The sequence below is a fragment of the Lissotriton helveticus genome, chromosome 2_1 (genome assembly GCF_964261635.1).
Source record: "Lissotriton helveticus chromosome 2_1, aLisHel1.1, whole genome shotgun sequence".
Lineage (NCBI taxonomy): Eukaryota > Metazoa > Chordata > Amphibia > Caudata > Salamandridae > Lissotriton > Lissotriton helveticus.
In genome coordinates this window covers 2,029,290,183-2,029,307,283 of record NC_136059.1, presented here as the reverse complement: position 1 = coordinate 2,029,307,283, position 17,101 = coordinate 2,029,290,183, and the positions used below count along the sequence as shown (strand labels likewise).

Sequence of the window (17,101 nt, the reverse complement as noted above, 5' to 3'; positions counted from 1 at the left end):
CAGTTTTGCAGCCGGCGCTGGACCTATGCGCTGGCTCCCGCGAGGGTCGTTCCAACTCCCTCCGGAGCTGCGCGGGCTCTTGGCGCCACACGCTACGCTGCTGGTGAGCAATCTGGATACAGCGCTTCGTGGTATCGACTCTGGGGCTATTGCTGGCGCAGTTGGAGGCCTGCGAGGTGCACCGCCCAGTCCGGGGCACCGCGGCCTAGACGACATTATTTTTCATCCTCCCCCGGCAGCATCTGATGGCGGCCACTGGTGCCCGGACCCGGTGACTGGATCGGCGGTCCTCCTCGCCGGTGCAGCCCCTGCTTGGTGCGCGCCCCCCTCTTGCCCTCCTTACCGCCCTGCTGAGTGGACGCCATCGGCCAAAGTCCAGTCCTGCGCCTGCTTCTCCTGGCGGCCTGCCTGTGCCCGGATCTCCTTGACCTCGGTCCTGGGTTCCCCAGCACATAATAAAGTGGGGATCGGACTTCTGGCGCACATCGGAGTTGCCCTTGCAGCCACCTGGTGGGCCATCGCCACGGAAGAGTGGCGCACTGGCCTGGCTGGCCGACGTTTAACCCGGCCTAGGTTCTTGCTCTCGACCACCAAATCCTCCACACGTGGATCTCTGTGCAGAGCGCCCCCCGCCGGTGGTGCCCGGATTTCAGCGAGTCCCTGCGGTGGTGCCCCGGGGAACCCACCTGTGTCTTTCCTCCTCACCTGCCTCCCCTTCATATCTTGGACGCCTGCAGCCTGGGGAGCGTCATCGTGCTGCTCTGCCCTCTCCGCGCAGTGGTCTAGTCTGGCTGCCCATGCGCGGTGAGCTGCCATTTTGTGATCAACCTTGCGGTGCCTGCTCCCCCCCCCCCATCTCCATATACTCCACGTTGGTCTTCTGCGGGGGCGATTCCGACTAGGGCGGGTGCCCCCCTTGTTACGGGCTCTCTGCCCCTCACCCCGCTCTGCCCTCTATAACTCTGCAGGTTGTTCTGCTCACCTAAGGTTGGCCTCAACTTTGCTGGGACCCCGCCGACTTTCCCCCTCAGTCTGGCAACCAAGTGAGGTGTCCCTCTGGTGGGATACTGTCTGCCTAGCTACACTATTGCTCCTGCTGTCCTTTATACTCCGTACCACCTCTGAGGCGCCTCGGCTGCACGACTGCCAACCTCTATTGTAGCTGAAAGGTGGGTTCTCCATACCCGTTGCATCTATCCGAGTTTAGAGCCCTCACATCAGCCCTGCCATTCCTCAACGTTTGCCAGTCGGGGGTTTTACTTATCATGGGGAAGACAGACCCGAATAAGCCAAAGATCGCCTTCGACCTCTGCAGGTCATCCCGTCAGGACAGCTCCAGTTCTGAGGGAGGTGACACAGCTGCCATCATGGAGGCGCCCCCCCTTCCTGTGAAGACTACCTAAAAGCCATCCCTACTCAGCTGGACCAACTCTCTGCCCGCCTTGACTCATTAAAAGCCCGTGTGGACACCCATGACAATCGCCTACTCCATGTTGAGTCCAGGGTGTCTGACGCTGAGTATGCCGCTACACAAGGTCGTCAAAAATTGCTCCAAATGGACAAAATCCTAGCAGTTATCTGGGAGAAAAATGAGGACTTGGAGGCGCGCTCCCGTCGGAGGAATCTCCATATAATGGGCCTTCCTGAATCAACCCACATCTCCCGCATGGAGGACTATGTGGAGACTCTGACCAAGGAACTTTTCGGTGATGTTCTCTCCACAGTGTGTGTTGGGGAACGCGCACACCGCTCCCTTGGCCCCCATCCTGGTTGCAGGTTGCCCCCACTCCCTATTATCGCACAATTGTTAAATTACCGGGACCGTGATGCCATACTCCCTGCGGCACGGGATAGAGGTACCATCACCCATCAGGGCAACTCACACTCTTTTTATCCGGACTACACCCTCACAGTTCAGGAGGCCCGGCGCAAATATTTACCTGCCAAGCGAATCCTACAGAAGCATGAGGTCTCGTACTCCCTGGCCTACCCGGCGAAAAACTATTTTCTTTCCTGAACCTAGAGAGGCCCTGGCGTTCGCCAAGAAGCTTGAGAAATCGGCACGATCAGCGCCATCCAAATCCTTGCCTGATGGTGCTGATCGCCTCCGTGACAATAACAGAAGTGTTTTATGTTTCCTTTCCAATGATGCCTGTCTCCACTCTATCTTTGCCACCCTGCTTCACTGCAGGGGAGTCAGCCTAGCCCTGCCATGCCCCTACGGGATAATTCCCTATCGTACTGGTGTTCTTCCTCCTCCTCCTAGTTGTGGGTTCCCGGGGTGGGGTGGGTTGGAATCGCAGCCTGATTTGGGGGGGGGGGGGGGGAGTGGTGGTGGGTGTGGGGTTGGGGGTCATTCTGCTGCTCCTCTTTGGATGTGGAAGTTGGGGGGGGGGGTAGGGCCGGGGTGGGGGTGGTTCTAATGTTTTCATTGCTGTTTTTGAGGTAGACTGGTTGGGTAGGGGTGGGGGGTACTCAGGGTTTTATTTCTTGCCTCCAGGGGATGTGGTTTTGTTTGGCCACTATTTGGACAATCTTCATTGTTTTATCATGTTTATCATGTTTGGACTGCGACACTGCATTGTGCTCCTTGCCTCCCTTTGCCATAAGTCAGCTGATAATATTCCCCCATGTAAGCACTGTTCCTTTAGTCCCTCTCCCCTCCTGTTGATTGCAATCACCTACTCTCTGCATGCTGGGCGTTTCTCCTGTTCACTGGCCTGTTCCACTTCTCTGCTACATATTCACCATATTTTTGTCTGTAGGTGCTCCCTCCGTTGTCCCGCCAGCTGGCGTCCTCTCATTGCGCTGCACCGTCTGTGCCTGCTCGTGGCGCCTCCCACTCGCGCTGTGTACTATAACCATTATGGCCACTACTACATGACTGACACTATCTGCTGGTCCTGAAACATTCGTGGTTTGAATGACCACCGTAAGGCCAGGCTTATTCACTCCCACTTAAGTCATAGGGTGGACATCTGTCTCTTACAAAAGACGCACTTGCTGTCTGGGTCTCTCTCTCTCCAGACTCCAGGCACGTTACTGGGGGGAATCACACTCTTCTTTTTACTCTGCATAGGCAAGGGGGGGTCTCCATTCTGATACGCAGGGGCCTCCCCAGGCACACTGCTCAGGCACTAATTGATCCCGATGGCAGGTATGTAATCCTGCACTGCTCCCTATTGGTCCAGCCCGTTGCGATCGCCACGGTCTGTGGTCCCAACCCTGTTGACCCAGACTTTTTTAATCACATATGGCACCTCCTCTCAGCTGGCTGCCAGGCAGCTGTCATCTGGGGGGGGGGGGGCTTTAACGTCCCTCTATCGGCGGCGCTCGATCGGTCTGGTCCCTGTTCATCCCACCCGCGCACCATTGCAGCCCATGCGTCCATACTAACGGACAACTCCCTTTTTGATGCCTTGTGCCACGTGCGGCAGGATGCCAGAGAAGGAACCTGTGTTACTGGTGCCAGGGGCTGTTGGTCCCGCATAGAGTTCTGGCTGACCTCCCTGATGTCCTAACCTGGCTCACCATCGCGACCCACATGGCGCGCACTTTCTCAGACCATGCACCGATCCAGATTTGTCTTCGCCTCCCCCACTCCCTGCAGCGTGCATTCACTTGGCGACGGGGGTTCGGCCAGAACCACCTCCCCAGAGGAGATTAAGTCCTGCTTTCTGGACTTTTATTCACAGCTTTATTCTGCTGCCGCCCTCCAAAGGAGAATTGTTTTTTCAGCCGCTCCCTCCTCGTCTCCATGTACGCGGACGATGTAACCTTGTATGTCCGTCATCCTCAGGAAAATCTTAGCCCCCTTGTCCGGGGAATCATACGCTTTGGCGGACTTTCCGGCATACAGGTAAATTGGAGCAAGTCTCTGCTGTTCCTTTTGACTGATGCCATCAAGCCATTCACACTGGATTTTCCTTTTGTGTGGGCCTCGGGCCCCACACGCTATCTGGGCATCTGGTTGAGCAGGGATCCAACTTTGGGTGTGTGGTGGATTGGCTGGAGTCCAAGGTTCCGACCTGGAGGTTTCTTACGCTATCCTCGGCCGGCCAGATCGCCATCGCCATCGCCAAGATGGTGGTTCTGCCGAATTCCTTTATCTGTTTTCAAACGTCCCTATACTTCTTACCGCTCATTTTTTTCGCAAACTGCGCTCCTTAATCTTTTTTACTTGTCTGAGCAGGTAAACAGCCAAGAGTTGCGGATGATATTCTCACTCTCCCGCTCCTGACTTCAAGATTTATGCCTTGTGCGCCCAGGCCAGCTTTCTGCACTTTTGGATCCATCCCATCCCTTATCAGCCACATGTGGCCGTTGAGACGGATATTGCATCCCCCTGGCCGCTGGCCACGGCATTATTTGCTCCGGCGGTGCGCCCGCGGGCGGAGGTGAACACGTTCGAGACACTGCGCTGGGCCTGGTCTGGCCTGCGCCGGCTCTCTAATCTTCCCTTACTCTCTGCTAACGCTATGCCAATAGTGCAACACCCTGATTTTCCCCCACTCCAGCCTTCCGGCATGTTTAGGCATGCATCTGTCGGAAGCTGCACTCTACATTCCCTCAGCCCCCGTCCACAATGCCTGCTCAGCCCCCGTCCACAATGCCGGCTCTTGATTTCATATATACATCCCCGACCCCACACAAAATAGTCACCAAATTATACGCCTTCACTCTAAGGTCCACCTCCATCTCTACAAATCGGGCGTGGGGCGCGGACCTTTGCATGGACATTGCGCAGGCTGACTGGCTATACTGCTGCAATCAGACGAAGAAACTGTCACCAAATTACCGGCTTTGTCTGATACACTTTAAGTATTTACACAGACTATACCGTACTCCTGCCCAGCTCCACAAACTTGGTCTCATACCCAGTGACACTTGCATGCGCTGCCCCTGCTGTGGACTGTGCATTTGGCGTGGTTATGCCCTACGGTTTCCGAGTTTTGGCAGGCGGTATTTTCCACTATCTCTGAAATTACTAGCACTATGGTGTAACCTGCCCACCCCTCGGTGCCTACTGGGCTTTGTCAAATTCTGTCCAGATGCTTCTCGACGCCTGATTGCGATGCTGCTGGTCCTTGCCAGGCAGAGGGTGGCCATGTGCTGGGGCCGTAGACCTGCGCCTATGGTTGAGAGCTGGCTGGAAGACTCCTCTAGTTGTCAGACTATGCTATTGGAATTCTGGGATTTATTACCCTTGAGGTCCCGTCCTGTTGACATATGGGGACCCTTGGTGACTTACCTCCACTTCCGTGCCCCTTCCAGTGGCGCTGCCTCTCCCGCGCTCCCCGCCGCCACCCCGGGGCGGCCGCCGGTGCTGGTCAGTAATTGCCTTCCTTTCCTTTTCTGTCCCCCCCAGCACGCAGTACTTACTACTGGTGCTGCAGCCAGGTCTGTGACCCCGTTTGGGGGAGGGACTCACCGAGTAATAGTATTGTATTTACAGTACCACAACAAACTTGTTTCTGGCAGGATGGAGTTGCTTTACATTTCTGATGTTTGGCTGGGTACATACTGTGTAAATAGATATTTTATGTCGCACAATGTAATGTCCGATTTGAATTTCCTCAAAGGTTTTGACATTTTTTTTTAAATGCAAAAATATAGTTTGTTTCAAAATCGATCAAATACATAATCTGTCATAGGGAATTTGTGTAAAGCACAGAATTCATGTGCCATGAAGACCATCAGCATTTAAAAAGCATGTAGCACGAGCAAAATTTGTTATCTACTGCCTGCAGTTAGCATACTGTCTTTGACTAATTGCGTCTATATGGGATGGCTTCTCTTTCTGCAGCATGATCAGGAAGGACTGCTCAGCATGGCTAATGCTGGCCCAAATACGAATGGCTCCCAGTTCTTCATCACGACTGTGCCCACCCCCCACCTTGATGGAAAACATGTGGTGTTTGGCCAGGTGATCAAAGGGATTGGTGTGGTAAAAACGTTGGAAAACGTTGAAGTCAAAGGAGAGAAGCCTGCAAAGGTATGTGGAAACATTCAGTTGACTTTTCGGCTAAAATAACTGCAGTATAAAAGATTCTAGCATCTAGGAATTGAAGAATCTAGCTTACATTTGAAAATAAATTATCAATCATTGGAAGGTGTCTGCTGTAGCACCTTTTTGTAGAATCCTGCCATCCTACTAGGTTTCAAAATGGTAATCTAATACAGTGATGATGTTTTTAACAGGAATTAGCAACAAGCCAATGAGGCTTTATTAATCCTTTTTTTTCCTTTGTTTTAAACTGGTTTGAACATTTCTGCTAGTGCACACGAGGTGTTATAGCATATGTGCCTCCTAAAAGCAGCTGCTTTTACGGAAACCTGGTTAATAAAATTATGCCAAACGATTCAAGTCTTGGGAAAGGTAAAAGTAGAGCTGTAAATAGCAGTACACATACTCTGTGGAAGTTGTGAGAATATGTTAAAACGTTATAACATTTATTCAGTAATTTGCCGATATTCTGTTTCCAGTTGTGCGTCATTGCAGAATGTGGAGAATTCAAGGAAGGGGACGAATGGATGATGACTCCCATGGATAGCTCTGGTGACAGTCATCCAGACTTTCCCGAAGATTCCGATGTAGAGTTAAATGATGTAAGTATGTAAATAGTCTTAGGCAAGATAACATAACACAGCATAATAAATAGCGTAATTAATTTCCGCTTTTTCATGTTCGACCTTTATTAAAAATTATTTTATCATTTTTTGCATAAAACAAATTGTGAAACACAATTTAGTTGATTGAAATCCTTGCACCTTTCTAGTTTTTTGAGTAGGTAATAAGACATTCACAGCTTAGGCTGTATTTTCATAAGGTATACACTTGGTCAACAGTGGAGTTGCAGTGTTGAAATGACTCCACATACCTGTTTCGAGCAGCATGTGTTCCCAACCTTTACCTTTCCTGACTAGATCTGATTTCCTTCTGTACAATATTTTTGCAAAATCCTATTCCGAGAACACGAGCCACAACACCCTGCCTAACATTCAGTGCAATGCTGCATTTAGAGGATGGATGTCTGTTTGAAATATAAAAATGGCTGCACTGTTTGGAGTCAGATTCTGCACAACACCTGGTAATGTTGATGCAAAGGCTCAGATTGTGAACTAAAACTTATATACATTACCACCCTTTAGGGCAGTGCCAAATAATTTTCTTGAATCCCCCATCGTACATTGGCACTGTTGCAACTCACATTAAGGGCCTCATTACGATGTCGGTCAGAATACATTCCGACCGACTCCTTGTCGTACTCCTTTCCAACCGACTCTGGTTCGGGGAGTCCGACTGATTACGATGGTTCCGCGGTCAGACTCCCATTGACTTCAATAGAAGCCTGTGTTCCAACCGACAACATAGGCTCCCATTGAAGAAAGGGGTGATTTCAGAAAACCCTGCACCCTGTGGCAGGCACCCCATGCTTCCTGCTGCACTGTGCATGGTTGCAAAGAGGGGTCCCATGTGTTCCCCCTCAAGGCCCAACCAGAGGCCTCCGGGTGAAGATGGGGAGGGGGCGATATGGGCCCCCAAAGTCAGTCTCTGACAGCCGTTCCGGACTAACTGATTTGGAGAGGATGTCCGAATCCGATATCGTAATAAGTTGGTCAGAAACTTGGTCCATAGAGCTGTACGATTCGGCTCCGGCCATTTCGGAGTCTCCGAATGCCGGTCGGACAGTCCGAGCGGTTACCTACCATTGTAATTGGTCAGATGGAATTGTTTCTGGGTCAGTCGGAAACATTGGTTCCGACATCGATTTGGACAAACTGAATGCCGTTCGGAGCCTTTCCGACGGACATCGTAATGAGACCCCAAGTGTCTGGTCTACTTAGCTATATTCATTATTACAAGTTAAATCAACATTTTAAAGTTTCTTGGTATTAATGAACTTTTTTTAATGGGCTAAGTTGTATTTTTATTTCATTGTTCACCTTTCCCAAGATAGGCTCCCATGTATTTCTTTGGTTGATGGCAGGCAGCATAGTAGATAGTAATTACTGCATATTCGTGTGTTTACTCTGTACCAGGCTCTAAATTTCACCATATGTTCTGTTGCTTGAGTACCAACTTCTGATTATTACTGTAGTCATTGTTCTGTTCATTTATTGTTTTAGTTATGTAAATAATGGTTCAATTTTTTCAAAATGGATGAGGCAGTGATAGCTGGGACAGCCATTAGGCAGGCTTAATCCTTGTCATTACTTTGAGGAAATGGTTTTGTCAGCAACATGTTTGCCACTGTAGAGTACACATATTGCTGGAAAGTTTGTGAAATTGCTTGTATTGTTATTGTTACACTTTTAGTGTACTCATTTGAATGTGCCACAGCTTTTTATTCAGGCTGCCACATTACCAATAGAAATAGCTATCAGAGCAGTCCGGTGGACCTGTACTGTTTCTGAGATATTCAAGAAAAACGATAACCCTAGCTTACTAAATAGAATCCAATGTGCATAAAATCCTATGTTTATAGACTGTTCCTGCCACACTTACCGATACACAGCTAGTGATCGGTAATCCTTCCTTTCCTTATTAGCTTGTAACAAGAAGTGTTTATTACCCTTATTGTTACATATCTTTATTGTTCTCCTGAAGATCTGTACTTCTTTTTTTTGTTAGGTGGAGAAGATTGTCTCCATAGCAGAAGATGTAAAGAATATTGGAAACACTTTATTCAAATCTCAGAACTGGGAAATGGCAACAAAAAAATACAACAAAGCATTGAGGTAAAATAATGTGTAATCTTATTTCTTTTTTTGTGTTTATTGTGGTCAATGTAATACAATCATTTTTTGTAACTCATTAATGTGAACTTTAATTCTACTAATTGTGTGCTGTGTTGCATGTGAAGCATAAGACCACAGCGTAAATTAAACTCTAGTAGTAAAATGGTTAAGCTTGAGGAGCTTAAGTCAAACTGATGTGCTCTGAACATAGGTCTACTGTAGAATAGTTATGGGCGTATGGTATACATTGCAGCATACCCTAAAGCATTCATATTAAAATAAGTGTACGTGTACCAGTACCTCCTGCTGCACAAAACCAGTTACGCTCTCCACTCTCTATTTTGATAAGTGGGGCACGTTTATATTTTTGCTGTAGTAATCTTAAACACATTTTTTATTTTTTGTACCAATCTGTAAAATTATCTTTGTGGCTTGAGTTGCTTGAGATTTATATTAAGGTTGTAATTTAAAACAATGAGCATTGGTCTATAAACCTATTTGGTACAATTTATTCATAGATTTTCATAGTTGTTCAAAAAATGGTATGGCGGCTGACCAAGAAGTGTGATATTTGGGGGTTATGTTTGTGTGGATCAATGCTTGGTGTTGTGTCGTGAGACTGTGCGCTAGAACTGTTGCGGTTCTGGGCGAACTCAAAATGGAAATACATAACTTGTGGGGAGGTGTTATGGTCTGTTTATTAACATGTATTCATTAATAAGAGTGCAATGTGTGATTGTATGCATGCTAATGAATGAAGACGTACAATCCAGAGCTCCATGTGTGGCACATTCATTTGCTTGTCCCAGGCTGGAGAAGACGCTTTACTTGGTTCCAGAGTATATAAGGTAGTCCATCCTTTCAACATAGTTGCATGTGCTCCTTTAACCAAAGACTAGATTTTATTAAAATTTGAATCTCACTGGAGCCAGTGAAATTGCTGGTTGTCCATGATGCCTAGCTCCAAGGTCACCATGAGTTATAGGTACTCTCTGTGCGAACAATAATCTGAGACAGAACACCATTACAATACTTTAATGAACACCGTATGCAGAGATCTGTTAAAGAATGTTGTTTGAAACAAAAACAAATGTTTCTGTAGCTGCAACGTAGGCCTTGTGATGGATAACTCAACAAAATACAAACCACCCCAACTCTGTAATAGATGTAATCACTACTAAAGCACACAGCAGCCTAAATGTCATATAAATACAGGAATTAATTATAATTTTAATGATTATGTATATATTCAAACATGCTATAACATGTTATCTCGCTAGCCAATCTGAATGCTTGGACTACAGAAATTAACTGATATTAAATTGGAATGATTCACGCACACTGACCTACACGGTTTTTTTCATTCTTGTATTTTTCTGTAAGCCTTTGATTGCTGCAGCAGGAGCTACGCAGAAACTGCTCCTTGTCCAGTGGTCAATGGCTTATTAAAAAAGAATAATAGGATTGGGTCCTTGGTCTTTTCCCACTACTTTTTGCTGGCAGCTGCTACTGTACAGTTGCTGGTTAAACATACAGTGACTGCAGTAAATAAGTAACAAGGCTGTGGGTGGGGGGTGGGGCGGTGGCTGAAGGTAGAAAATAGATGCTTCAGGGTTTCCATCAAGACCTTGCATGTATCCTGAAACTGTAAGAGCTGACTTTATCTTGTAAATAATTGACATTCATCCTCAAAATGGTTCTTGAGCAGGACAGTTATCTCACAATGCGCACATTTTTTACAGTTGTTTATTTCCTAACATGGCTTGTTTTAATTGGAATGTTCTACCATAAATGGATTAATTGTCTAATAATGGTTTTAAGCCTTTTTAGTTAACAAAAACACGTTTTACTGTTTGAGAGATTAAAGAGATCAGGATGCAAAAATCCTTTTTCACTGGGCATAATAGTTAGCAACTTTGTAGTATCCGATTGTAATCGCGACTTTTGCTGATAATGGTGATGTATAAGAGTCTCTAATTCAAAAACCTTTGTACAACGTTGTTGTTCCCTCTGCCCCACAACTAAATTCCCAACTACCCTCCCACCCCATGTCCCACTCTTATGTTCAATACATCTTGTGTACACATCGTCCTTGTATAAAAATAGATTACCAAAGAGATACCAAACGTCAAACAGCCTGTTATGAGTCAGTCAAAACGCAGTTAAACATCTCAGTATTTCATGTCTCATAGACTGACCACATGTCCTATTGTATGTTACAATGTTAGTATATTTAGTACCTTCAGCCTCGGTGGTAGGCAAAAGGGGGTTCCCTCCACTGACAAACGGGTAAGCACTGGGTTCCAAACCACTTTATTTCCCTAATGGTTCACCTGACATTATTAGCTAACATTTTCCATTGCTAACATTCCACAAGCGTCGGTGCCATTACGCCTAAGGTGGGGGCTGTGGTCTCTTCTAAAATGAGACCACCGTGGCTGCTCCCAGGCTGTTCTTTTAAATCACTATTGTTTGATTTTATTGTTGTGTAAGCCCCCTCCTAGAGAGGGGGTGCTGAAATGAGCATGTGTTTGCAAACGGGTGCTTTAGAACCTTCTGTCCCACCTGTGCTTCTGCCTTGGCTTGAATGTCAACATAATCGTTTTTGAGAAAGTATGTATCGAGGACTATGATCCTGCTTCACATATGTCCTGCATGGAGGCGTTTGCCAGGAAGGCAAGTGTTGCACCCTTTTTCCTTGTGTAATATGGCACTGCCAACTCCTTCAGTGTCACACTTGCTCACATATAACATGCCTGTATTGTTTCTGCAATCTGTAGTGCTATGGTTCATTTGGACATGGGTGGAGCTTTAGTTGGTGTTGAGTGGTTTAGTTTCCTGTAAGTAGCACATTACTGCTGTCTTTACATCCTGCATGTGTAAGGCCTTCTCAACCTGTGTCTTTGGGTGCTGAAAGAAACCTAGTAAATGTATGGACTAGTAACACAGAAGTGTGTGATGACTTTTGAGAGGAATTGTGAAATTGTTCTCCCAATCTTGTTCTTGTACACCTGGTTCATTGGTTCAAAGGACTCCATTAGGTGGCTGAGCACTAAGTTTCACATGGGTGAGGGTGCTGCTCGTGGTGGAGCTGTTATCTTTGCTACCTCCAGGAATCTTTTGATTATTGATACAACGAAAAGGCTTCTTCCAGTTGGTCTTCTAATGTATGCACTAATGGCTGTCAGGTAGACCTTACGGGTCTACCTTTAGTCTACCATTAGTTAGATTTTCCTCTAAAACATCTGTATGGTATTTAATTACCATGGTTTCCTGTGTTCTAATCTCTAAGAACCCTTCTCTCTTTTCTGCACCAGTGAACATATCTGTTGCATTTAAATGTGTCCTATTTTCTTATTGTGGGTCTCCTGGTCTTGCTCAGGATCTCCATGTTTGTTCTAGGAAGTCGTAAGTGTCCAAATTCTAAGTCCTCAGCAGCCACGCTCCAATTCAGAGGCTCTGGGTAGCATACCTATCCCTTCTGCATTGTGATGTCTTGAGAGCGTTGTATTTATGATAGTCTCTGCAACATCTCTGAGGTGTCAAAATGACTTGTAGTATTGCCTATTGTGGTGCGATCAGAATTACTGTTAACTGCTTACACTTGCTTATCAGTAGAATTGGGGGAAACCGAATGCGAATATCCCATACCAATCTATTGATGGGGAATTCCCTCCTGACAGATGGTGTGGGTACCTGGATGCAAAGCTCTGGCATTTTGGGTTTTCTGGCATTGCAAAGAGTTCTATTATTGGTTTGTCCCACCCTTGAAACTCCTGCAGCACCTGATCTGTTATTTCCCACTCGTGAGCAGCCTGCTTTCCTGATTAGTGCGTCTGTCTCTGTTTATTTCCACTGGCAGGTATATCTCCACCAGGTCTACTTGTTTGTGAATGGCGCATTGCCATTTTTAGGTCTCGCCTAGCAATGCAGCGCATGCGTTGCCCGCCTTGGCGAGATCTAGTGTTGTGGATTTTGCTTCCGAAGGGGGACAGGAGATGTGCACTTACCCGGACAGCCGTTGTGCACGCTCACGGTGTCTCTTCTCTGGCGATCTCAGCTTGCTCCTGGACAGCTGATGTGCCCGCTCCCAGCGTCTTGACGCTCCCACCGCTCTTTCCCTTTAGCGCGCTCATCAATTCCCCCACAGCGCGGCCTGAGCATCTGCGCTGTACTCCAGTAATGAAACCACATATTACAGGATGGAAAGGGGGAGGGTGGAGGGGCTCCCGTCACCCCTTGTACACAGAAGTTCCCGATAATATATTTTTCAGAGAGCCTTAACCACCTTTGTTACAAGAAGTGACTTACTGGTGCCGCAGGGTGCTTGTAAATCTTCCCCATAAGTGCTTAAGTATTGGCAGACTGATATAATAAGAGCATAGTGCTGAATGGGTAATTGAAGAATTGCATGAGACTGACAGGAGGTATCCTACGCTGCATGGGTACTGCTTCAGTATTTAATGGAGTGGACCAATAGTATGTATCTGCTTAGAGATTTGTAGGGATTATGCACAGAATATTTTGTGTACTTGTGTTGGTGCCTAGGTCATTTTATAAGAATACCACTAGTAACTGGAATGATGACGGTGCTGCAGACAGAGTGAACACTTAATTTATAAGTGCTTACGTATTGGTGGAGTGATAGGATAAGTAGATAGTGGTAGATATGTGATTAAAGAAGTGCTTGGGACTGACTGGACATTTCCTACACTGCATGAGTACTAACTGGGTATTTAGAGTGTATCAATAGTATGCAGCTAGTTAGAGGTCTGCTTGGATAGTGCACCAAATATTATAGCTGTACTTGTGTTAGTAGCTAGGCCATTCCATAAGTTCATGACTAGTAACTAGAATAATTACAGTATTAGGTATTGGAGTAATCTGATAAGTAGATAGTGCCAGATGGGTGATTGGAGAAATGCATGGGACAGACAGGAGGATTCCTAGGTTGCATGGTAGTACTTTACTAAGTAGCTGGTTAGAGGTGTGTGTGTATATATATATATATATATATATATATATATATATATATATATATATATATATATATATATATATATATATATATATATATATATATATATATATATATATTACCTACTGGCGGTCGCCAGTAGGTATATATAGTTAGGATTTTTTCTCTATGGGATTTTTGAAAATTCTATGTCTAATAACTTTGGCGTTTGTGGACGGAATTGGCTGAAATTTTCAGGAAAATGGCACATTTTGTTTCTGAGCAGCCCTTGAAAATTTGGGGGGGGTTCGTCAAGGGGGGGCCGAGAAAAAAGGGGGGTCCCAAAACGTGTTTTTAACATTGAGTTTTCCATAGGGCGGTTGGCCTCACTTTTAGCCCGAACGGCTGAATGGATTTGCACGAAACTTGGCAAAATTGTAGGGACTGGTAGCCCGATGTGCCTTTTGTAGGTCTCAATATATGTGCTCCAGTGGATTTTGAGAAATTAACGTTTAAAAAAAGATATATATCTGTAACAGCGGACCTGGCAGCGTCCCAGGACGCGTACTTTACGCGCAACGGAGCTTTGTGAAGCGAAGCTGATTGGTTCTCCGGCGTCTGTCAACATTCCAAAAAGTCCGTAGCGGCCGCTATCTTGTCTCTCGGTAGGATCGAGAGACAAGAGGAGGTCAAAACAAAGGGGGAAATAACTATAAGGGGGCATAGTAGATCCTCGCTGACCCCCTAGGTTTGATGTGGAGGTTTTAAAAGGGCCCCGTGGGGCAAAAAAAAATAATAATAATAATAATCGAACGGCTGAATGGATTTGCACGAAACTTGGCAAAATATTAGGGACTGGTAGCCCGATGTGCCTTTGCTAGGTCTCAATATATGTGCTCCAGTGGATTTTGAGAAATTAACGTTCAAAAAAAGATATATATCTGTAACAGCGCTCCGCTTCGCGTAACGGAGGTTTGCGAAGCTGATTGGTCATTCTGTCACTGGGCTATAGTTGGGCTACATCTGGCTGATATTTGGGCTACATTTGTTTTTTTGTGTGTCTGGCGGCCATCTTTGGGCTACATTGGGCTACATTTGGGCTCCAACATATATATAGGCCAATGTAGCCCAATATATATTTTTCAAAGTTAATTTTCGTAAAAACCACTGGAGCATATATCTTGAGACATAGCAAAGGCACATCGGGCTACCAGTCCCTACAATTTTGCCAAGTTTCGTGGAAATCCATTCAGCCGTTCGAGCTAAAAGTGAGTCCAACCGCCCTATGGAAATGAAGGAAATGAATGGGTAATTTGTAATTAGCAAATAGCTAATCGCAAACTAGGAATGGTAAAGAATCGCTATTTATTCCTTAAAGTTCGCTATTTAGGAAATGCAAAAAACTTTGATGATACATATGGCGGTTCATCTCTAACAAGATAAGAAGCATAGGGATACATTTATGATGACTGGCGCATCACCAGGGATGTGTTAGTCATTCTGTGCCGCTGTTCCGTCACCTATGGTGTGCTGCATTTACAATGCGGCGCATCATGGGGCAAAAACAGCACAGATGCGTGATGTATCTGTGCCGTAAAGGTGGCGCATTGCTGGAGTTGTATCGCAAGTGTGATGAAGCTCCAGCAAGGGTCGGGGGTGCCCCTGTCGCAGGGTTTCTGTTCTCACACAGAACTGTGGACAGAGGATTGGAACCTCGGCGAATTAGGGTGTCCCAAAACTCACGTTAGTAATCAAAAACTCCTTAGCAAGCTAGGTACAGTGTCACATTGGATATAACAAACTCTCAATGTTTAGACAATCCAGAATATGAACTTATAGTACCTCAGGATACGTGGAACTCATGAACAGTCGGTCGTTATATATTTCTTAGAAACCAGAACATGGAGTTAAGAAGAACACATGTGTATTTGAAATGTTTATTTACTAATGCCGTCTTCTCAGGCGTAGTATCTTAGATAATACAAGTACACATATTATCAGTAGCAAAATTACCAGCATAGTTACTAGTACATAAAAAGCGAATGGTGATAGTATGTTAACATGCTGTAAATGAATAAGAGTTAGCAACACTTATAAGCAGCCGCGGGCCGTGGAGGGAGTTACGGTGAGGCAGGGAGGCGGGGAGGGGGAGAAGCAGGGTGGAGAATACAAGTACACATATTATCAGTAGCAAAATTACCAGCATAGTTACTAGTACATAAAAAGCGAATGGTGACAGTATGTTAACATGCTGTAAATGAATAAGAGTTAGCAACACTTATAAGCAGCCGCGGGCCGTGGAGGGAGTTACGGTGGGGCAGGGAGGCGGGGAGGGGGAGGGGCAAGGTAGAGAGGGCTCCACCCTGCTTCTCCCCCTCCCCGCCTCCCTGCCTCACCGTAACTCCCTCCACGGCCCGCGGCTGCTTATATCTCACCCTCCCTAATACACATATTATATTATTTGCTAAGAAGGTCTCTTTGTGTTGGTTTAGGGCGTGCCCATACTTTAGTGTCTTAGATTTGAAGGAATCACATCAGCATACACCAGCTCTCTCTTCATGTGAACCGCATCAACTGTTGTGTATGTGTGTTCGGCAAAGCAATATAAAACCCGCCTCATGCCCAGAATTGGCAGAAGTTGCACTTATGTTATGAGTATGAAGTCGTGGAGATCAGACCTCATAACAATTCTGTATCGTGTTGTTCTTGAAACTTTAGCACTCGCTGTACAGATATAGTTTAACAAGCAAAGCAGATAGTAGAGCAATAACATATTATTCTCATGTAAACCACGATGAACTACTAGGTGGAAAGCTAAAGCAACAACTAAGTGTCGTGTGCAGAAGTTGCAAAAAAGGAAACATGGCGTTTAAACCGGTAATGAGCCCATGCTAACTTAACACGGTGTAAAGATATCCAGGACCTAGATGACACCTCCCCATGATCCGGAAACGAACTGAATAAGATAATAGAAGTGCCATCTCATGAGAGCAGATTGCAAGTTTATATGTGGACGGTCCGCAAGGTAAAGCATTAAAAACTAGGAAAATTTAATGCTAAAGAAAAATAAAACAGCCAAGTACTTTATCGAGTCTTAAGCCAATAGGCAAGGTAAATAATAAAAACTTGACAAATAAGTCAATGAATTGTCAATGAAATGCTAGTACTCAGCATATCAAACATGAAAAAGGTCTATGACATAACTGTGTATGCAAAATAAGCTGCAACAGCCTCCAATAGGAAGTCACCGTCTTCATCCGAAAACAGTTCAGCCATCCAATTTAAAAGCGGAAAAGAACATACGTGCTCTCCCAGCACCGGATCCTCTATCACCATCAGAGGACAGCTCGGTGGGTTTTCAAGAAAGCTCTGTTCCAAGAAAGACTGTGCTGCCGCCAGTAA

At 45.9% G+C, this 17,101-nt stretch overlaps 1 protein-coding gene across 1 annotated transcript in view; it reads left to right on the top strand.

Moving 5' to 3' along the window:
- Nucleotides 1–17,101, top strand: part of PPID (peptidylprolyl isomerase D) — a 103,850-nt gene that overhangs the window by 16,710 nt on the left and 70,039 nt on the right. Inside the window, exons 4-6 of the mRNA XM_078676995.1 lie at nucleotides 5,807–5,995; nucleotides 6,487–6,609; nucleotides 8,636–8,742. Coding sequence (XP_078533121.1) covers nucleotides 5,807–5,995; nucleotides 6,487–6,609; nucleotides 8,636–8,742 — 419 coding nt within the window. The remainder of the gene's footprint in view (nucleotides 1–5,806; nucleotides 5,996–6,486; nucleotides 6,610–8,635; nucleotides 8,743–17,101) is intronic.